The following is a 23007-nucleotide window of genomic DNA, read 5'->3' on the forward strand; positions in this document are numbered from 1 at the left end:
CACCATGAGGGAGGAACAGTGGTAACATTTTTGTGGTGCAAGGGTTTTCCCAAGCACTGTATGCATAGCGTGTGGCCATCTGACACCTGCATGGGCTCCTGGAACTCTATACATTTTTTTAAGACTGAGGAGCAAGACATATTCAGTTGTCTGAGGTGCTACTTCTTTATTTCCTTTTCCTTCTCATAGACTTAAAGGTCAGAAGGGACCATTATGATCATCTAGTCTGACCCCTGCACAGTGCAGGCCACAGAATCTCACCCACCCCTCCTAGAATAATCCTCTCACCTATATCTCAGATATTGAAGCCTTCAAATACTTTGAAGACCCCAAGATGCAGAGAATCCTCCAGCTGTGATCTGTACCCCATGCTACAGAGGAAGGCGAAAAACCTCCAGGGCCTCTGCCAATCTACCCTGGAGGAAAATTCCTTCCCGACTCCAAATATGGCGATCAGCTAAACCCTGAGCATGTGGGCAAGACTCATCAGCCAGACACCCTTCTCTCTCTCTTTTTGAGAGAAAGGGGATGACCCGGGAGAAGCCTGGTTCACAATGCCACTGAGTAGCAAAGCCGCGTTCAAATCCCTTGAAGGGAAAAAATGTTTATGGGTTTTTGGGGTTTTTTTTGGGTAAATTACAACTAATTATCTAAATGGTAACTGTGAAATCTTACGTGATGTAACAGGCTGACAGGGAGATGCTGAAGCTCCGTCTGCTGATGAGAGCAGTTAAAGAGGTACTGAAAGGGAGGGGCTGAGCCGTGCTACTAGCACACTCAGGTGGAAGCATCGTGAGACACCTCCTGCACATGCGGCTCAGTGGGGAAAACTGCTTTGCAAGGCTCTGATCTGCGGCTCCAGGCGACCCGTTACCAACAATGGAACACCCGTGGGGGCATCATTCGAAGGAAAAGATAATTATATATTCTTCTAACTCAAAGCACAGGTAGGAGCTATAATCTGATCAACTCTGATTGCTATTATTTTAGGGAAACACTTCAAAATGAAGGCAGCTTATGATTACTTACACATAATGAAAATAAATCATAGCAGAAATGTTGAGTAGTAATAGGGTCGACTACATGTACTATTATTTCCTTTGGTAATTTTTTTATTGAAATTCATATAAAAATTTCAGTAAAATGTGCATATAGTATTTTATCATATATTTAAAATACAAATTCGTATTAGCATCAATTACACTGGGTTGCAATTATCTGAACATATCCCATATTTGTACAAGTGTGAAGTGATCTCTTTGTGAAAAGTATTTGTCCTTATGTAGCAGGTTATTTTTGTCTTTTATAACTTTTCAATAAGTTCATCTGAGAGCAGAGTGCTTATCTGGTATTACCTGCAGAGGTTGTGTTGGAGCATTTCATGCACTGTGGAGGTACACCATATGACATGATAGGCATTACAGGACCCTTGGATCTTCAAAAGCGTGTTTTGGAGGGTCCTGATCATCGCAGCACTGAATATAGGTCTGCAGGTTTTGCTGCAGAGTTTGGTGTGTCCTAGTGTCTTGGGAGCTTACTTCTGATGAACTTGGCAAAGTTGGGAGGTTGTTTGAAGGTCAGAAAAGAGGGTTCAAAAAGACTTCTTTCAGCATGTGAATCCCCTCAGATATGCGTTGTAATTGTTTGATGATACCTCATATTCACTCCTGTGTTGTAATGCTAAATCTCCATATTTTTATGGAAATAGGTTTTTGAATATGAATATGTATAACTCAAATATGCTTTATGCAAAATGCAGCATGTAACCTCTTGTTGTAATCCACTGAATGTGCATATTCTATTTCTGTGCATGTATCATTTTTGTATGTGAAGTTAGAAATATAAAGTGTAAACCTGCTTATTCAACTAAGTCTTTTAGTGAAAGCCATTAATGGTTCTTAAACTTAATGGCACTGTGCTCATGAGTATGAACTTTTGTTTTTCCTGTAAGCCCAGACTGTGGTTGATCCTAAAAAGACACGTGATCATGCCACCTGGTGCTGGAATACATCTTGAATTTGGTACTCCTCCAGGAGAGGGGAGAAGGGGACAGAACGGAAGAATGGAACAAAGGATTCCCTCTGGGGAAATTCTATAAGGGATGGTGAGCAAATAATGAGGGTTTTCAGCTGGCTTCACAAACCACTCCTCTACACAAGAGGACACATGAAGAGATCCGGAAACAAAGAACACTAACAAGGAGAGAAGCTGTTAGACCCAGATCAGAGATAAGATAAGTTATGGCTTGAAGAATTTTACCTGAAATAAGGTCTAGGATGGGGAATTATATTTTGTAACAATTTCTATGTATTAGGCTTAGCTGGTATGTGTTATTTTAGCTGGCATGTGTTATTTTAGCTTAGTAACTTACTTTGACCTGTCACCACTTAAAATCACTTAAATCCTACTTTTTATATTTAATACAATCACCTGTTTATTATCAAACCCAGTGTAAATAATTGTTACTGGGAAGGTGTGTGTGTGGGAGGGGAGGGACCAACAGCTGTGCATACATATCTCTTTCACTGATAAAGAGAGAGAGAACTTTATGATCTTCCTATTTGTAAAATTTTACAAAGTAAGATGGAGATACTGGGGATTTTGGTCTCTATTTGGGGCTGTGCGCCTGGGTGCTGTCAAGTCCCTGTAACTTAGCCCTCATAGAACTAAGCTATCATCAGTGTTTGCATTACTCTGCTGGGGAAGCTGTTACCCCAACGCTGTACCTTTGCTGGGGAAGACCAGAGCTTCTGACCCAGCAGGACAGGATGGTGGAGCACCCCAGAAGGCAGAAAAGCGGACTCAGTGGTAAGATCAGCATATCAAGTGACAGTCTCAAGGGGATCTCTGTGATTCACCCCGTCACAGATAGCCTATATGCATTCCTGTGCGGGGAGGAAAATCCTAATGAACTGCACCACTTGGTTGTCATCTACCAACTCATAGTGAAACCAGGTATCATCCGTTAATTACAGCCCAGTGTAACTGAAACTCACATCAAATTGTATTTTAAATATATGAAAACAAAATAACATTATAACTCTGCTAGACACTAAAAACCACACACTGAACAGAGACACCAGTTTTATAGTTATTACAACCATCAGTAACACACCTGGGCTGCTTTTGCGGAAAAACTTGCCAGCTGTCTACACTGGCCGCTTGAATTTCCACAAGAACACTGATGATCTCATGTAAGAAATCAGTGCTCCAGGCCAATCTATACACTCTTTTCCACAAATGCTTTTAACGGAAAACTTTTCCGTTAAAAGCATTTGCGGAAAATCATGCCAGTCTAGACGTAGCCCTGCAGCTTAAAACTTCACTGTCCTATAAATAGGACCCTACCAAATTCACATAAAACATATCACAGACCGTGAATTTTGGTCTCTCCCCTTAAAATCTGGTCTTTTATGTGCTTTTACCCTATGCTATACTGTTTTAATGAGGAACACCAGTGTTTCTCAAATTGGGGGTCCTGATGCAAAAGGGCATTGAAAGGGGATCTCAAGGTTATTTTAGAGTGGTGGAGGTATTGTCACCCATAATTCTGTGCTGCCTTCAGAACTGAGTAGCCAGAGAGCTGCAGCTATTGGCCAGGCACCCAGCTCTGAAGACAGCACACCATCAGCAGCAATATAGAAGTAATGGTGGTAAATCATAAACTGTCACCCCTACTTCTGAGCTGCTGCCTTTAGAGCTGGGCGGCCAGAGAATGGTGACTGCTGAGGGCCCAGCTATGCAGCAGCAGCACAGAAGGAAGGATGGCCATACCTCACCATACCATCCTTTCTTCTGTGCTGCTGCTGGCAGAAGCTGTGACTTCAAAGCTGGATTTCTCTCCGGAGGCACAGAAATAAGGGTAGCAGTATTGCAACACCCCTACAATAACTCTGTGACACACACACACACACACAACTCCTTTTTGGGGGTTAGGACTCCTATAATTACAACATTTAAATAGATGAAATAATGACATTTACTATTTTAAAAAATCCTCTGTCTATGAAATTGACCAAAATGGACTATGAATTTGGTAGAAACCTACCTATGAAATCTGAGCTGATGTAAGAAGTTAGACATGGTTTGGCCCAACCAGTTTCCAGCCACAGGTATTTTCATATTAGTATGGCCACAGATAGTTATCAGAAGGGGGTGCACCTTATATGATAAAGATTAGTATATTTCTCTTCTCCTAAATTATCATGTTATATGATTGATAAAGAGATTGTATTGTGCAGTAGTTCAGCATAGTACATATACTGTTCCAATCCTTAAATATGATGAAGAAATGCATGGCACAGTTCAGAATGGGAGACATAAAAGTAGCTTTAAATTATCTTTGTGCCATTACCCATGACCCCCCGATCCAGCTGAGTGTATGCAGGTTGATTCCTAGGTGCAAATTAGAGCAACATGGCACTCAACCCAGCTGGAGTCAGAAGGACTGGAGGGGAGGAAGGAAATATAATCTAACTCTAAGCTATTCACTAACAAAAACTAATTAGCACTAGAAAAAAGAATGCTGTAAACAGACTGCTGCTGCACTCATCGAAACAACAGCAAAGCATGGTGGCAAGAAGGAGTTTGGAGTGGAAGGCGGTGTCAGCAGGGTGCAACTCCAGGAGGCACCCATGCCCACCCTACAGCTAGCTGCTAGGAGAAAAATCTTCCTGCAACAATGCACATGTGCGTGCACACTCCTGACTGGAAGGCACATGAACAAGCACTCAGAGAAAAATATTTCTTCCCAAAACAAACAAGAAATAATGGAACACAAATAGAAGCAAAAAAATATGTTCAAATTTTCATCCCAAAATTTCTCCTCTGGCCTGTGCCAAAAGCTAGAAAATTACTTTCAGAACAAGCTAGTAAGACAAAGTTATTTGCAATTGGAAAAATAAAGTTAAAATGAAAATTGGAACTGAACCTTAAGCAAACAATGCTACCCTCTAATATAAATAACACTGCCCATTATTTAAGTGGCATGTAAAAATATACACTTTCAATTTGGAGCATTGAAAATTCACACGCTAGATAAAAACTATTTATCATCATAACAATGAATGATACTGTGTGGTTTAAAAAAAAAATCCAACCACAACTTACAACAAATCATTAGAAAATGGCTAATTCTTAACAAAAAATGTACTGAGTTAACAGGGCTCGACAAATAGTGTAATCTATTTGCCTGTGGCGAGAAGATTACACCCCGGAAGAGCCAGTGCGGAGTGATCTGCGCATGCGCAGAACCGCGCGGCTGGCGAGCAGGCCTAGCCGCCGCTCGGCGAGCCCTGTAAGTTAAGATGAAAAGGGTAGAGCCCTGATTTGTAAGAATACTTCAGCCAGTTATGTCTATATAAGCAGATACTGCTTTCCCTTATTTATATGATAATTAACAATCCTTAAAGCAGAAAAAATATGCTTAATATAGAGAATGTTAAAAAATGAAGTTATACTCAAAATTATCTCAATTACTTAACATTTTTCAATAGATAAAACAAATTTTAGCAGCAGCTATAAGGCACAAATCAATATCAATAAAATTTTATGGATGTAAGTGAGTAGTCGACTAACTGATAAGCCTAGGCTTATCGGTTAATCTAGTTAACTATTCACATTTTCCCCCTCCCCTTACTGCCTCTCTATCAAAGGCAGCAAGCAGGGGCGAGAGCATGAGCTGGTCTCTGCAGTGCTTCTTGCCTCCTCGCCGCCTGTGCTGCTGCCTCTGCCTATAGTGGGCCCAGGCTTGCTGCAGGCAAAGGCTGCTCTGCATCGCGCTAAGCAGCCCTTGTCTGCAGTGGCCCAGGCAGCTGGTCTGCGCGAGGATCTGGTTTATAAACTGGCTCGCCTCGCAGACCAGCTCCCACCTAGCACCCCATACTGCTGCCTCTGATACATAGGCAGCAACAGGGGGTCACAGGAGGTTCCCTGGGACTGGGGCTGGACTGCACTGGTTACCACCCCCGTGGGCTTCAGAATAGTTGACTAACCACTAAGAATTCATGCAATTAGTCGACTATTCTATTACCTGATAGCTAACATCCCTAATTATTTACACAGAATTTATTTAAAAATCTTTAAGTCTATAACTTACAAAGTTTAAGAGGTGAAAGTCATAAGTCTGCACCACTATGACACATACAGTTAAGCTTATGTATTTTAGGCACTAAAGGAGTGTTAACATATAGGAAATTTACATTAAAAACAACACGCGCGCGCACACACATAAAAGGAATTGATGAGAGCGGGGAATATATGAAAACTGACATCTTACCAGAAAAAATTGATAAGGTATAAATATTGTTGCTTATAACATGCTGGATATTGTTATTTTTAAATAAATTCTTAATAGTTTCAGATTTTACTTCTATGTAGCAAACTCAATATTCAGATTTTCATAAGTTACCGGATCATATCATCCCAAAAGAATTGCAACACCCAGAAACAAACAAATACAGACATGCACAGGCTTGAAAAGAAAGGCACCAAAATGAAAAATTGTCAACAATATCAGTTTTATGGCCAACTGGCAGCGGGATGAAGGTGTGGGGACGAAAGCCAGCCAGATGTGTTTTTCTAGTCTTAAAGACCAGTACTTATACTGCCACACAAAACAAAAACATCATCGTAAATACAAATAAAGGCAATTTGCATACTTACCAACTCATCCACAGAAAGGACAGACTTAACAAAGAAGAAAATGATTCCATAGTCAGAAAAACTGGCAAACTGTGGCAAACTGAATTTTCAGAAAATGCCATAGAAATAAATGCAAAGATCAGTCTCCACTAAACATCTATGAAACATCAGAAGATAGAGAAAATCAAATTGAATAGATAAACCTTGTAGTTTATAAGAAGGGGAATGAGATAAGGGACCATATTCAATCAAAGACAAAATATCAGCCTAGAGTTTTAATGAGTAAAATTTCAAAATAGATAGATTCTTAAGCTTGTCTATTTAAAAAAACTCTGCCTAACCTAGATGGAAAAATATTATAGTTGTTTGCTACAGCTACAAATATGTCTATCTTAATTAGAACTAAGGTACAAACTCTCCTATTATTTAGAGATGTACTTATGTTGAAATTGTACTCATTACAAATCTAGCCTTATCTTTTGAGTTTGCTTTATTCTGTCTTCTAGGATTTCTGTATTTTAATATGCATGAAGGTAAGTGGAACACATTTCATATACGTTGAGAATTTACAGTTTGGATTTGTTAGAGAAACAATTTTCAACATAACCATATCCAAACATGGCTTAAGAGTTGAAGGAGTTACAGAGAGTTAAAACTATGTTCAGAAACCATGTCAGAGTCCTGCAAAGCATATAAAATAAAAATAATTCTTCATAGTCTATTTGTTAAAATTCTGTCCATACTTCACTCTGAATCCATGCTAGCTGTGATTAGTAATCAAAAATAACCTCTCTTCTAAGGGTGTAACCGTGTACAGGTTAACCAATGAGTCTGGGCTAATGGGTTACATATGCAGGCTCCCAGTACTCGTGGGGAGGTGATTTCTGTGCCCAGCACTGCGAAGAGGTTGGTGAGTGGTGGGCGAGGACAGCCAGCGCCCCTGCAAACCTGCTTCCCTGCACGTAACCACTGAAAATTTCAGCAGTTACACATTTACTTAAATAAATGCATTTTAACATCTACACTTTCTTGTTTAGATCACCAGTTAAAATCCACAGGAGACTAACAGTAAAAAAAAGTGGCTCTGTGGTGCCGTTTGTCAAATAGATTCTCAAAATATGTTTTACAAATCACCAGTGGCATATGCAATCTTTCCCGATGATGTATTGAATTAAACAATAAGGGCACATCTACACAGCAGGGCTAAAGTCGAATTAAGCTATGCAACTTCAGCTACGTCAATTGCGTAGCTGAAGTCAAAATAGCTTAAATCGGTTTGGCACTGTCTACACAGCAGGAAGTTGAAGGAAGAACAGTCTTCCTTTGACTTCCCTTACTTCTCCTGAAATGAGAGTTATGAGTTGGAATAAGACATCTTCCAGCTCAAGATTATTTAAAAATAAAGGTCTGTAGAGTAGACACACATTACATTATTTCGGAATAATCTGAAGAAGGAGCTTAACAGTTTCAGTCTTGTCTCTAGTAGTAACCCACACCACGGAAAGGTGGAATGGAGGAGGAAGAATGGGTATTTACTCTTTTTGGCTTACTTACAATGCTAAAAGAAGTCCGGATTATTTTTTAAAGACATGTTTATTTTTCACATTAAAAGTTCAGGTTTTTCTACCCTAGGAACACACTGTTAGCTTTAAGTCCAAGAAACTTATACTTGATTGAAAAGTGATTTTCACATTGACGAGTTTACCTGACACAGAACTAAAAAAACCCTGTTTACAAAACCTTGAGTTTCAAACTTCCTTCACCCTTCAATTAAAAGAAAACTGCCTAGTGGTGTGTCTGCATTCTTCAAAGAAAGCCTTCTGTAAAAATTTTAAATTTTCAATATTTCAAAAATTAAAACACCAACTCTGAACTTATTTATGTACTACGGAAACAAAAGAGCACAATCTTAATTTTTTCCTATTGCAGAACTTTAATAAATTTTCTTTGAAATTATCAAGTTCTTTTTCTCACTACAGGCAGTCCCCGGGTTACGTACAATATAGGGACTGTAGGTTTGTTCTTAAGTTGAATCTGTACGTAAGTCGGAACTGGCGTCCCGATTCAGCAGCTGCTGAAACTGATCAGTTTCAACAGCAGCTGAATCTGGACACCAGTTCCGACTTACATACAGATTCAACTTAAGAACCCCAGGCTCCGAGGCTTTGCTCTGCTTTGCTCCCCGTCCCCCTGGTCTGCAGACCAGGGGGACGGGGAGCAAAGCCGCGGAGCACGCGGGCAGCGGATAGTCCATACGCGTCTGGGCTGTCCGCTGCCCGCGTGTTCCGCCGCTTTGCTCCCCGTCCCCCTGGTCTGCAGACCAGGGGGACGGGGAGCAAAGCAGAGCAAAGCCGCGGAGCACGCGGGCAGCGGACAGCCCAGATGCGTCTGGGCTGTCTGCTGCCCGCGTGTTCCGCCGCTTTGCTTCCTCTCCCTGGTCTGCTGGAGACCAGGGAGAGGGAGGGCCCCGTTCGTAACTGCGGATCCGACGTAAGTCAGATCCGCGTAACTCGAGGACTGCCTGTACTGTAATTCTTTGGCTACTTTGTTATTATCTGATCATGTCAGCAGTCTTCACAAGAAACAGTATAGGAAACTCAGATAACATATACTGTAGGGATGTTAGCAAGTACAGGCAGTCCCCGACTTACGCGGATCCGACTCATGTCAGATCCGCACTTACAAACGGGGCTGTTCTCGCCCCGGAGCTCACGGGCGGCAAGTCGCTGCCCGTGTCCTCCAGGGCGAGAAAAGCTTCTCCCGGTCTCCCTGATCTGCTGGGGGGGTCCAGCAAAGCCGCTGGACCCCCCCAGCAGACCAGGGGGATAGGAGCAAAGCCGCCCAGGCGGCGGGGGTCCCGCTGCCTGGGCGACTTTGCTCCCGGGCAAATGAGCAAAGCCGCCCAGATGGCGGCTTTGCTCGGGTGTCCCTGGTCTGCTGGGGGGGTCCAGTGGCTTTGCTGGACCCCCCCCCCCCCAGCAGACCAAGGGGACAGGAGCAAAGCCACACAGGCGGCATCCCGCCGCCTGTGCGGCTTTGCTCGGGGGCAAAGGAGCAAAGCCACATAGGCGGTGGGGTCCCTCCGCATGTGCAGCTTTGCTCGGGTCTCCCTGGTCTGCTGGGGGGGACTCCCCCCAGCACCCCAGGGAAACAGGAGCAAAGCTGCACGGGCAGCGGGGTTCCTCCGCCTGTGCGGCTTTGCTCGGGTCTCCCTGGTCTGCTGGGGGGGAAAGGGGCGCAGGTAGTGCGCCCCCCCCCCCAGCAGATCAGGCTTTTGTTGCGGGACGCCTCGGGTAGAGCAGCTGGGGTGCTGCCGGGTTGGTCCTGTGGGAACCTACCGGGCAGCGCCCCAGCTGTTCTGTTCCAGGCTCCAGATTCAGCAGCTGTTGAAACTGATCAGGCTGATTCCAGGAAGCTGGGGGCAGAGCAACTCTGCCTCCGGCTTCCTGTAGTCAGCCCCTGGTCAGTTTCAGTGGCAGCAGCTGAATCTGGAGCCAGTTCCGACTTACATACAAATTCAACTTAAGAACAAACCTATAGTCCCTATCTTGTACATAACCCGGGGACTGCCTGTAGCTGACTAGAGTATGGACTATGCATTCTGCCCCTGCCCTCCCCCGGCTCCTGCTGCTTTTATGAGAGGCAGTAAAGTGGGGGAGGGGAGAACAGGAGCCAGTGCTGTGGGGAGCTGGCTTAAAAGCAGGTTCCCCCAGCACCACTCCATGGTGCTACCTGCCCCAACCTCCCAGCTGCTGCCTCTATCAAAGGCAGCAGGGAAGGGTAGGGGAGGCTGCTGTGAAGCAGCCTGTGCCCACAGCAGGCCGAAGCTCACCGTGTGCAGAGGCTGCCGCTAAGCAGCCCCTGTTCATGGCTGCCCCCAGGGGCTACTCTGGTAGCAGCCCTTGGCCCTGGCCAAGCAGCTCTTATTACTTTAAAATGCAGAGCCATAGCACACGTGGCTCCTTGAGCCAGCACAAGCCAGGACTTCTCAGTCCCGGCTTGAGCCAGCTCCTGGAGCTACCCCCGCTGCAGCTCTGCAGAGCAGTACTTATCAACTACTCATGTAATCGATACAAATATCAATTACACAATTAGTCAGATAACCACAATTTAACATCCCTAATATACAGGTTGGACACTTGCCTGGTTTGGCACCCTCGGGACCTGACCAGTCCCAAATAAGGGATTTTGCTGCACCAGGGGAGGTCATTTCTGGCCCCTTCTGCCACCAGCATTCCCCTCCCAGCCCTGGCCTGGCCACTTGCTTCCCGGCCATGCCAGGCAGTTCCACTGCCATACGCGAGGCTCTGAGCCCCACTGGGCATCCCCGCTCCTCACAGTCTGCTGCCCTGCCAATCTGCAGGGCTCCCAGCCACCATCTTTCCACCGGGACTCTCTAGCCCTGGATCATCTGTGGTCCTGCTGGTCTACGTATGTTGCCAGACCACTGTCCCAGTTGAGAGAGCTTCAACCTGTATTTGTTTATTTCAAAGATGATGTTCTAGTAAATTTGTGCCAACAATATTAACATATCACCACCTGGATTAAAAATAGTGTAGTTTGATTTTTTTTTCCTTTAATCTATGATACTCACCAATTTTGCTTTAATTGCCCCAGAATCAACACTCTGACCAGTTTTGGCATGCAGCTGAAGTTGAATGGCATGGAGTTGTAAAAGCTGATCGTGCACCTCTTTTTCCAGTACTACTCTCTCAGCCTGAGTTTCTGTCAGTTCAGATTTCAGATCCACCAGCTGCGCCTATAAGATATCATGAATTCAATAATCAATGCAATTATTAAAATTTAGTTTCTCAACAGTTATATAATATTGAGTCATATTCCATGCTAAAAAGGTTGCGACATACAGGTAAAACAACAATGGAATTGAGCTCTTTTCATAAGTGCCTCATTTTCCACAAAGTATTCCTCCATTTACAACACTTTTTCTTCTCCTATTGCCAGCATATAAACACCTACAATCATTCTTCTAAGGAATGGATGGAACGTCCTTCAAAATCCATTAACATTAATACCAAAGACAATGAAGCCATCTAAATAAATTCCTGTATAGGCGCCCATGAATTAAAAGCACATATTCCCAGAATGCTTACAAGGACTATATAGATTTATTTTGATACTGAATATTTCAAATCACAGTCTCCCTGCCTTCAACAAAAAATGTGTGTTGATAAGTTAAGCCAGTTTTTTCCCCTAAATGCCAAGAAAACTCGAGTAATTTTTAATAAATTGTTTTACAATGAACAGGCTTCTACAAAAGAAATTTAATTCTATAGTGAATTAGTTTTCAAAATCTTTGATTTCTTATTAAATAAAATGTTCCCGTCTAATAATTAAGCATTATTGATGTGTCTGCTGCAGATACTCTACCCTGAAACAGAAAATAAAAAAGTTGAATGCAGTATATGAAAGATATCAATAGTATGTAAGGTGATGCACTAGTGACCAAACTATTTCTTTTTTTTTTTATCATAACATCTAAAGGCCCAATCTACATGCTTTCATAATTTTCCCATAGTGCTAGAGAAGAAGAGTCAAGCTTTATCTCAGTGACATTTGTAATGTCCTACTCCTTTCTAATGTAGCCTAACTACTAATTAGGGACGTGAAAATTAGATTAATCAACTAGTCAAAAAGGGTGCTTCCCCTTTGAAATATAGCAAGAGCCAGCTGGGCTGTTGCTACATTTCAAAGGCAGAAGTGCCCAGCAGCCTCCTGCCTTTGAAATGTTCAAGAGCCCCAGCAGGGACTCTTGTACATTTCAAAGATTGAAACAGGGCATGGTACCTGGGGTCATGAAGCACTTCCGCTTTGAAACATACAAGAGCCCCAGCAGGGCACTTTCACTTTGAAACATATAAGAGCCCCAGTTTGAAATACCACGTGGAGCCTGGGGCCAGCGGGGGACTCTTGTACATTTCAAATGTGGAACTCTACCATTGCACCTCTACCCCTTCCACGAAGTTGGGGGGAGCTGGATTGTAAGCTGGCTCCCCCAGCACCCACTTCTCCTCCCCCCTTGCTGCCTCTTTCAGTTAGAGGCAGCAGGGACGGGGGAAGCGACTAGTCAACTAGTGTGTCAACTATCTGATTAGTGACTTACATCCCTAGTACTAATGTAGTAGAATATATTTTAAAAACTTTCTTGTGTATTTAACACTAAGGCTGACATTTTATTTATTCAAAACCAGGTAAATCATAGCATCATATATTATCCCACCCATATCAAGCCACAAATAGTGCACTTGATCTATCAAATACAATTGTTAGTAGTTTATTATAGTAGATCAGTTGTGCCACAACAATTAAGTTGTGTAAACAACATCTGTTTAAAACAGGCATGTTAAATATTGGTTAACTGAATAATCAATTAACCTAATTACTTTTGACCAGTTACTCAACTATTCTATAGTCTCCAGGGTAGGGCTAGAAGCCAGTGCACTCCAGCCCCACTCCCAAGGAGCCCCCTGCCACTCTGTGCTGCTGCCTCTGTATTCCTGCTTCCACCCCTGCACTTCTGCTTCTGTATCAGAGGCAGCAGTGTGGGGTGCCAAATGGGAGCTGGTCCACAAGCATAGCCAGTTTAAAAATCAGCTCCCCTCATGGAGTGGCTGCCTGTTGCTCCACACTGTTGCCTCAGATACAGAAGCAGAAGCGCAGGGGTGGAAGCAGTCCCCATCTAGGGGGCCAGAAGGTGGGGTTTGAACTCCTGGTCCTAGCGAGAGCCAGAACTGAGCCAGGCTGCTTGCCTGCTTCGCTCCCAATACACTTTATATGGAGAGCCGCAGCAGGGGTAGGTCCCTGGCCGGTATAAGCCAGGACTGAGCTGGGCTGCTGGCCAGCCTGCTAGAAAATTTACCGGTAGGGAGAGAAAGGAGAAAATGCATGTAGTCAATAGCATTAATTGATAAGCTTTGCTTATCGGTTAATTGACTGTATTGTTACATCCCTAGTTTAAAGACTGACCTTTCTAAAGGCCTCTAAAATTGACATGCTTAGCCAGATTCCTTGGAAATGGAATAACAGCCCTATGCTCGCCTACTTATATAACCCACACAATTCTTCATTACACTGATGCATTCTGCATACTCTTTCCTTTGCTCTCACACAAAGAGTGCAAAACCTAAATCTTCTCAAATCATAATCATAGCTCTGTCACACACCCTGAAGTAATCCACTTAATTATCATATTAAAAACACTCCTTTACCAAGCAAGCCCAACTATTACTTCAACATTTAGCCCCAGTCTACACTACACATTTGGTACAGAATTAAGTCAACGTAAGATTGTGTAAGGGTCTACACTAAAATGTAGCTCCTACCAATAGAACTCACCCACTAAACCAGGGGTGGCCAAACTGTGGCTCCAGAGCCACATGCAGCTCTTCAGAAGTTAATATGTGGCTCCTTACATGGGTACCAAATCCAGGGCTGGAGCTACAGGTGCCAACTTTCCACTGGGCCGGAGGGTGAGCACTGTTCAACCCCCAGCTCTGCCCTAGACCCTTTTCTCCTAGGATCCTGCCACTTCCTAACCTCTCCACTGAGCCTGTCACACCCATGCGTCCCCTCTTCAGTATCTCCCACTGAAAAACAGCTGATCACAGTGGGCAGGAGGAAAAGGAGAAGGAGGCATTGACTGCTGTGGCTGCCAGTGGGCGGGATGTGCTGAGAGTGGTGGTGAGGAGATGATCAGGGCTGGTGACATAGAACTGTTGCTCTTTGGCAATGTGAATAGGTAAATTCTAGCCCCTGCTCAGATTTAGGCTGGTCACCCCTGCACTACACTGACATAATAACGCTACCTCTGTGAGAGATGTACAGAACGGCTAGCAGAATATAGGTATGTGCAATAAAGAGGCATATTGAGACACTGCTAAAAGAGGGCAGAATTAATATTACATGGACAATCTCAACTGAGCACTGGTTTCATTCACCTCAATGTTTTAAAATTTGTGTTAATATACTTTTTTTCCACTGAAATTAATATATTAGTGTTAGTGGCCTTTATCCACAGCATTGCCAAAACTCACAATATTTCAAGATCACCACAGAAAAGTCCATGTAGAAATTAATAATTCTATATTCAGGACAGAGTCTGGATAAAAGGGAGTAAGTAATGGTGAGAAGTAAATAATGCATGACCACACATTGAATGAGAAAAATAAAAAGAAATATTAAGTAGCTATCAATTCAGTGAGCACTGTTCATCCCAGTGAAAAAATAGTATGCAATTATTGTGATAAATAGGTCAATTTCCCACAATAAAGACTTTGAGAAACCTTATGAAATTAAGTTTAAGAAACTTTAGGAGTCTGTTGTATCAAATGCAAAATTTATATATTATTGCAGGATTGGACATAATTTCTTGGGGTGTGTGTGTGAAGAGCACAGCTAATAGAAATACTGGGAAGAGTTACAAATTTCAAAAGGACCACTTTAAGCAATGGTCTCAACAAGGAGGAATTTTGTGGCCATATTAAGTGGGTTTCCTATGAAGGACCAAAGGAACCAATTTCAAATTCCCACCTCCAGATCCAACCTTTTGAAGCTAGACCCTGAAGAGAGAACCCATTGTCTACTTAACACCTGTTCCTGGCATTTGAATATAAAAAAATCAAATCTGTAGATAGAAGAAACTGACTTATTCATGTGTGTTCTTGTTAGGAACCTGTGACTACAGAAACTTCCCTGTATGAATGCCTACAAGAGCCCTGGTTGGAGCTGTGACTAGTCACTGATAAGTTTATTATTTGTGAGAGTTATTTTTTGTTTTTAATACATCTTCTCTGTAATGCTTTTAGCTTAAGCATAAATGTGCTTACTTAGAAAGGCCTGTGTATTACAATAGTGGGTAATGAGGCTGTTTATAGCCCCTTAGGAAAAAGTAAAGTGCAGATGTTGGCTGTTTAGGCCATCTGGCTTACAGGGAATAACACAGTATAAGAAGGGAACTGTATAGCCAGAAAAAAAAACCTCTGGCCAAGTATGAGAGAGACACTGGTCTCCACCCAAGAGAGAAAACTTTTAAGCTGTTGTCCTTGGTAGATCATGGAGGGGGAATACAAGTGCACTTACATTGAATTTGCAGTGATCTTGTAGTAAAAGGCTGTATGAAAATGAATATGCACAAAAGAGCTGAGTTAAGCTTACCTGAACAACTTTATCAATCTTTTAATATAATATTTTAAAAATATTTATATTACAAGATACATCTCAAAAGAAGAAAAGTGTCATATATTATGAGGATCACCCACGACTGTTACGGAATTTTCAGAGGAACCAATGAGGAGCAGCAGAAACAAAAACACAGCATGTACTGGATGACAAACAGAATGTTTAGTTTTAAGATCACAACAGTTTGGGAGAAGCCATTTGAACAACTACCATGATATAATGGCAGGTTTGATTCTAGAGTCACAATGGAGGGGTTACTTTATATATTTATTCATGATATCATATAGCAGGGGTCTCAGACTTCTGACCTGTGGGCCATCTGTGACCTGAGCACTCCCCCAATCTGGCCTGCAAAATATTTTGAAAAAGTTATTTAATCAGGCCCATGCAGCTAGCAGCCCAGGGTGGGGGACAGGTGACGCACACGGCTCCCAGCAGCACCCAACCACCACCCAGTGCCCACATAATCCTGGTTGCAGAGGGCACTGCTTGGTCCAAGAAGCCACACTGGCTGCCTCAGTCACAATAAGAACTACTTTGGCCGGGGAGCCACCTGAGCTGATGCACTTCTGAAACCAGTAGGGCAGGGCCAGTGGGTTTTGCTTTCTGTTACTCCGGGTGGGAATGGGGAGAATATCAGCGCAATGGTACGGAAGTTAGCAGAGGCAGAGGGACATACCAGCATAAGGACAGGGGAGTGTTAATGTAAGAACTCAGTTTCATGTCTTTTGTAGGGTTTTGGTTTCCATCTGAGCTCCTGGTCACAGGGGGAGACATTATCAACTTGCACGTACTGTACTGCAAATGCCAGTCATCCCCATATGTTGCTTATATTAACAAATATCATCTTGCATATTTTAATAACTAAAGTATTTACAGGAATAAATCTATCTTCTGTTTGTTAAACTTCTTTCAACTTGTCACAGTGGGAACTCTTGTGGCTTCCTCTCTATGAAGTAAACCTGCATAAACTCAGCTAAACTGAGAAATATACAAGGAAACCAATGAAGTACACTATGGCACAATATGGGCATATCATAGCCTTAAAAAAAAATTACAACGTGACAATTTACTATATTTCACCTGGTATCAGTTACTCTTCTACAGCAATAAAAGCTCAAGAAATGGAGAACGCACCTATAAGAGCAAACAAGCATGGCTAAGCATTTTTTCCCTTGGTATCATGCACAACAAACACATATATAACTTCATGGACAGGAAATCAAACCTTTTTAAAAGATACTAAAACTTTCCACTATTTTAACCTTATTAAAGGCAACATGATATGAATCTCATAGCAAGCTATTATCAAAGTCAGGTATCAGAGGTCCCAACAATTATTAGTTAGAAAAATCAAATATATTCATATTCCAAAGTACTAAACCAACAGGAAGAAATATTAATATTTAGAGGTCTAATATTGCTAATCCAACTGAGACACAAGTATGTGTCGTGCTAAAATCCATCAATACTAGAGGCAGTCAAAAATAATTAAAATGGTGACAATATTTTAAGGGCTAACATTCCATGCAAGGGACAGGAGTGCCACTCTGAATATTATTTACACTAAGAAATTGACTCATTTCTTATAGCTATTAACAACAGAGGTGCATGCTGAATTGGAGCAATAAAATAATCTGACATATTGTAAATTAGACAAAACTCATCTTTAGCACCATTATGGAAAGCACAGATGGGAGATAGTAGAGTCTATTGGACTGGGCACTGGACACTGAGGCTGTGTCCAGACTCAGGGGTTTTTTCGAAAAAAGTAGCCTTTTTTCGAAAAAACTTCACCTGCGTCTAGACTGCAGCCGCGTTCTTTCGAAATTAAATCGAAAGAATGCGGCTTTTCTTTCGACGGTGGTAAACCTAATTCCACGAGGAAGAACGCCTTCTTTCGAAAGTGCTCTTTCGAAAGAAGGCGTTCTTGAAAGCAAACAGGCTTTTTAGAAAGAGAGCATCCAGACTCACTGGGTGCTTTCTTTCGAAAAAGCAGCTTTTTTGAAATTCCGCGTGCAGTCTAGACGCTCTCTTTCGAAAGAGGCTTGCAGTCTAGACATAGCCTTAGGGTGTGTCTAGACTACCTAGTTTTGTCGACAAAAGTGGACTTTTGTCGACAAAACTATACCAGCATCTACACTACCGCTGAGTTCTGTCGACATAACGTCGACAGAACTCAGCAGTTTTGTCGACGCTGGTATACCTCATTTTACGAGGCAAAACACCTTCTGTCGACAGAAGGTGTTATTGCCTGTAACGTTGCGTCCAGACTACGGGGTTCTGTCGACAAAGCAGCTTGCTTTGTCGACAGAACTCAATGTGTCTGGATGCTCTTTGTCGACGGAAGTTTTGTCGACAGTATCTGTCGACAAAACTTCCGTCGGACAGTATCTGTTGACAAAACTTCCGTCGACAAAACGCGGTAGTCTAGACGTACCCTTATTTATTGGCCTAACTTGGTCCCCAGAGAAATCATGGCAGTTTCACCACTGCCTTCAATGGAAACAAGTTAGGCCAAATGCTGACCTCATTTGAAAACTGCATTTTGGGGATCTATTCTCAGTACTGCTGTTGACTCACTTTGTAAACTTGGATAAGATACTTTGGCTTCACTGAAATGAATCAAAATGTCTCATTTATGTGGTTAACGTGTAAGGTCTTTAACCTCTTTGTAACACAGTTTCCCCAACTTCAAAATGGGAATGATACTACTTACCCACTTTTTCTGAAACACTTTGAGATCCATAGGTAAAAAGGAAAGGACTAAGTATACTGTTATTAGTGTTGACAGAGAGTCACTGAAGTTTAAGGACTCAGGGAGGAAGAACATTTGCCAACAGTAGATAATGGAGATTTCTGAACTATAAATATTGTGTGCATTTCAGTTCCATAGTATAAAGTTATAACTATCCACAGAATAGACTTTGTCTACACTGGCAATTAAGCCACAACGTTTTTGTTGTTCACAGGTGCTTCAATTCCACCCCAATGACAAAAGCTTTGCTGTGGCAAGTAGATCAAACAGTGTTTTGTCCACAGAAATGCTCTCCTGCCAACAAAGCAAAACACAGCTTGTGGGACTGGGAAGGGTTTTTTTGTTTTGTTTTTTTGGTAGGCAAAAGTGCAGACAGTGTTTACACTGCCTGACTTTAAGCAACAGGTCTGTGTCCACACAATAGTGTAGACACAAGAAAGGAAGACATAACCAACAAACGGGCCTATTATTTCCAATGTGCATTTGTCTCATCAAGTGAAAATCTCCAACTTTTTACCACATATAGTCACATTTTTCTTTATAGAATCATAGAGTACTAGAACTGGAAGGGACCTCAGGAGATCATCAAGTTCAGTCCCCTGCCCTCACGGCAGGACCAAGTATCATCTAGATCATCCCTGATAGATGTTTATCCCACCTACTCTTAAATATATCCAGTGATGGAGATTCCACAACCTCCTTAAGGCAATTTATTCCAGTGTTTAATCACCCTGACAGGAAGTTTTTCCTAATGTCCAACCTAAACCTCCCTTGCTGCAATTTAAGCCCATTGCTTCTTTTCCTATCATCAGAGGTCAAGCAGAACAATTTTTCTCCCTCTTCCTTTTAACACCCTTTTTAAGCACTTGAAAATTGCTATCATGTTCCCTATCAGGCTTCTCTTTTCTAAACTAAACAAACCCAGTTCTTTCGGTCTTCCCTCACTTTCTAGACCTTTAATCATTTTTGTTGCTCTTCTCCGGACCATCTCCAATTTCTCCACATCTTTCTTGTAATGTGGTGCCCAGAAGTGAACACAGTACTCCAACTGAGGCCTAATCAGTGTATAGTAGAGTGAAAGAATAATTTCTCCTATCTTGCTCACAATACTCCTGTTAATGCATCCCAGAATCATATTTGCTTTTTTGGAACAGCTGTTGACTCATTTTAGCTTGTGGTCCACTATTACCCTTAGATCCTTTTCTGCAGTACTCCTTCCTAGACTGTCACTTCCCAATTTGTATACGTGAAACTGATTGGAGCTTCCTAAATAGAGTACTTTGTATTTGTCTTATTTACCTCAGACCATCTCCTTTTCCTCACTATCCCAAGTATAATCCTTTACACATTCACTACCTGCTACTACAAAAAACTTACACCACTCCAAAGTAACATCTTTCTAAAGCATCTGTGAGCAACATTCTCTTTCAGAATGAGTTACTGCTTTAATCATTGCCATTGCTTTGACCTACATTCAAGCTACTTTTTAAACTAGGAAATGCAAACATCTTATTTTAGTTAAACCACATGTCCACATAATCAGCATGATCAACAATGGAATGGTCTAAATGCATTGAACCACTACCCCCTTCTGACAATAAAAGTTACTATATGCGCCCAGGAGAGGAGTCTGAAACCTGAGCCCAACCAAGCCTCTGCACCCCAGGTGTGGGGAGGAGGGGCAAAGCCCAAGGGCTTCAACCCCACCTAGGGCTGACGCTCTCAGGTTTTGCTTTGCCCTGGAGCAGTATTGGGTTGCCAACCCTTCAGGATTGGCCTGGAGTCTCCCAAGAATTAAAGATTAATCTTTCATAAAAGATTATGTCATATGATTAAATCTCTGGGAATATACCGAACTAAAATAGTCACCCTAACCGTGGGGTTTGTGCTTTGCCTTGGGCCCCTGAAAGCCTAAATCAGCCCTGGACACCTCATAAAAATGTGGTCCCGACTCACACAAGGGTCCCAACCCGCAGTTTGAGAACCACTGGTTTAAATGACTCCGCAATAAGGCAATGACCCAGAAGAAGAAAAAAATGTAGTTAGTAAAAGTACCCACCCCCTAAAGTTCCCTCTAAGCTATGTGGCTGAGCGGCTATGCAGCTATGTTCTGAGCCCCACAGGGAGATTCAAAGCTCCCTGCGCTAGCAAGGAGATCAGCTGATTGGCGGGCATGGGCTCCTGTAAACCATAGCTAAACACTGCCTGCCATGTGCTTGAAAGGGAAGACAATCAGTTGAGATAAGCAAGGAATGAGAGGCTTGGAGGAGGGAGTATTTAATTGGCTTGGGGGAAAGTCCCATCTGCCAGAGGAAAGAGAGAGGTTGAGGCAGAAACCCAGCAATCTCTTCAATCCTCTTGGGCTGGGAAGGAGGAGGTAAAGGAGAGAACTGCATGGGACAGGTGGGGGAAAGAGGGAATGATTGAGTGCTGGCATCTATGCAGTGAGGTAGAGGCAGGGGGCAGTCTGTTTGGGGTGTCTCACTCACTGCAGTCCTCTCTGATAGGTTGGTATGGAGGGACGGGGTTAAAGACTGGTGTGTGTGTGCGTGCACACGCTAGGACATTCGCATGATTGCATTTCATATAAAGTTTGCATATAGATGTTAATGGCTAAGATAAGAAAAAAAGATTCCTTTAACAGTTTCAGAGGGGTAGCTGTGTTAGTCTGTAGCTAAAAAAATATTTAAAAACAGCAAATAGTCCTAAGGTGCGGCAATTGTTGTTGCAGTTGTTTTTTAATTCTTTTAACAGAATATTTCGGAATGTTGCAGATATCTTAACTCTGAGCTTAATGACTTTTTAAAAATCCTGTGTTGCTAATTAATACGTGGTAAATTGTGTTGCATTAAGGCCAGATCTTTGCTATCTGGTAGAGTTCTGGCTTTTATAAGTTAGAAGTAGCAAGTACTAGGTGTGACGCTAGTTGTTTTGTAGGATGAAACCTTATTTGCAAGCTCTCTGAAACATGCAAATGTCTACAAATCCTAGAGCCACGTGTAATTTGTTCTGGGGCTTCTACTCTTCCTCCTAGGGAAGAAGTCTTATTGCCTACCTTTGTACAGTGCCTTTGTAGTCACTAAGTGTACCTTTGTAGTCACCAAGTGTACCTTTGTAGTCACCAAGTGCACTAGGTGTCTTCTTTTAATATATTTTATTCCACATATATAGACTCCTTAAAATATATGTATATATAGAGTGTGTGTTTAAATATAAACTGTGTGTTTAGTTTGTATTGGTGGTGTACATTGATATACTACCTCAATATTGGTGGTGCACGTAAGAAAATTCAAGCTGCCCAAGCATAGAAAATGTTAGAGCAGGGGTGTCCAAACTTTTTTCAAAGAGGGCCAGATTTGATGAAGTGAACATGCGTGAGGGCCGACCATTTTGCCTGACATTCTTTGAACCATTAAAATTAAATGCAAATTAACTATTTTATGCAAAGTTTATTGCAAACGGCATACTTTTCATTTCGTCACATGGATGACAAATCTAAACAGGTGTTAAATCACTTTGCCTTTCATATCTGAAGGCCAGATAAAAAAAAATCCAGGAAGCTGAAATATATGTCAGGAACATTGTAAAGTACATTACATATTATTGGTAATAGAGGTTGTCTGTCAACTTTTAAGTTCAAAAAATATGAACAGGAACATAACACCAAGTATACATGTTGTGTCCAAATATATTTATAACTGATTTAGACCAACTGACATTAACTGAGATTTTACAATGTATTCATCTCAATACATATGGATTCGTTGGGGGCCATAAAAGTTAGATATTGCCAAATTACCTGTGGGGCCGTATTAAACCGGAACACGGGCCGCAATTGGCCCGCGGGCCGGACTTTGGACATGCCTGTGTTAGAGGGACAACTGACTCCCCCCCACGTCAAAAAATGAGCAAACTTACCAGAAACTGTGAGAAATTAAGGCATTACAGCTATAAGATATAAATGAAAACTTATCTCACTGAAAATATTCTTAAAATTTTAAACAAGAGTTTTGCCTATAGTGTAATGGGGAACAAAATCATCTCAGAATTTAAAGTCTATTGTTTAAATACATTGGCTATGTCTAGACTGCTGAGAAAAGTCAGAAAAAGATATGCAAATTGTGAACTGCAAATTGTGAACCGTATCTTTTCCTGTTTTTTTCTGAAAGAGGCTTTTCCAAAATTTGGCCCATCTATACAGTGCCCAATTTTGGAAAAAAATCCTCTTTCGGAACATCCTTTATTCCTCTCACTGAGAGGAATACAGGGATGCCGAAAGAACACGTCCACTTTTTCGGAAACTGTTCCAAAAAAGCGGACACGTTCTGGAAAAGCTCTGCAGTCGAGACAGAAGTCATTCAGAGCTATTCTGAAAAGCATTAAAAATATTGTTGGAAAAATTGAAAGCCTGC

The 23007-nt window shown here is 42.1% G+C and overlaps 1 protein-coding gene across 1 annotated transcript in view; it reads right to left on the reverse strand.

The window, feature by feature from the left end:
* Nucleotides 1-23007, reverse strand: part of GOPC (golgi associated PDZ and coiled-coil motif containing) — a 58441-nt gene that overhangs the window by 19036 nt on the left and 16398 nt on the right. The window contains exon 2 of the mRNA XM_075924046.2: nucleotides 11237-11401. Coding sequence (XP_075780161.2) covers nucleotides 11237-11401 — 165 coding nt within the window. The remainder of the gene's footprint in view (nucleotides 1-11236; nucleotides 11402-23007) is intronic.

Source organism: Pelodiscus sinensis, chromosome 3 (assembly GCF_052426305.1).
Source record: "Pelodiscus sinensis isolate ZL-2025 chromosome 3, ASM5242630v1, whole genome shotgun sequence".
Classification (NCBI taxonomy): domain Eukaryota; kingdom Metazoa; phylum Chordata; order Testudines; family Trionychidae; genus Pelodiscus; species Pelodiscus sinensis.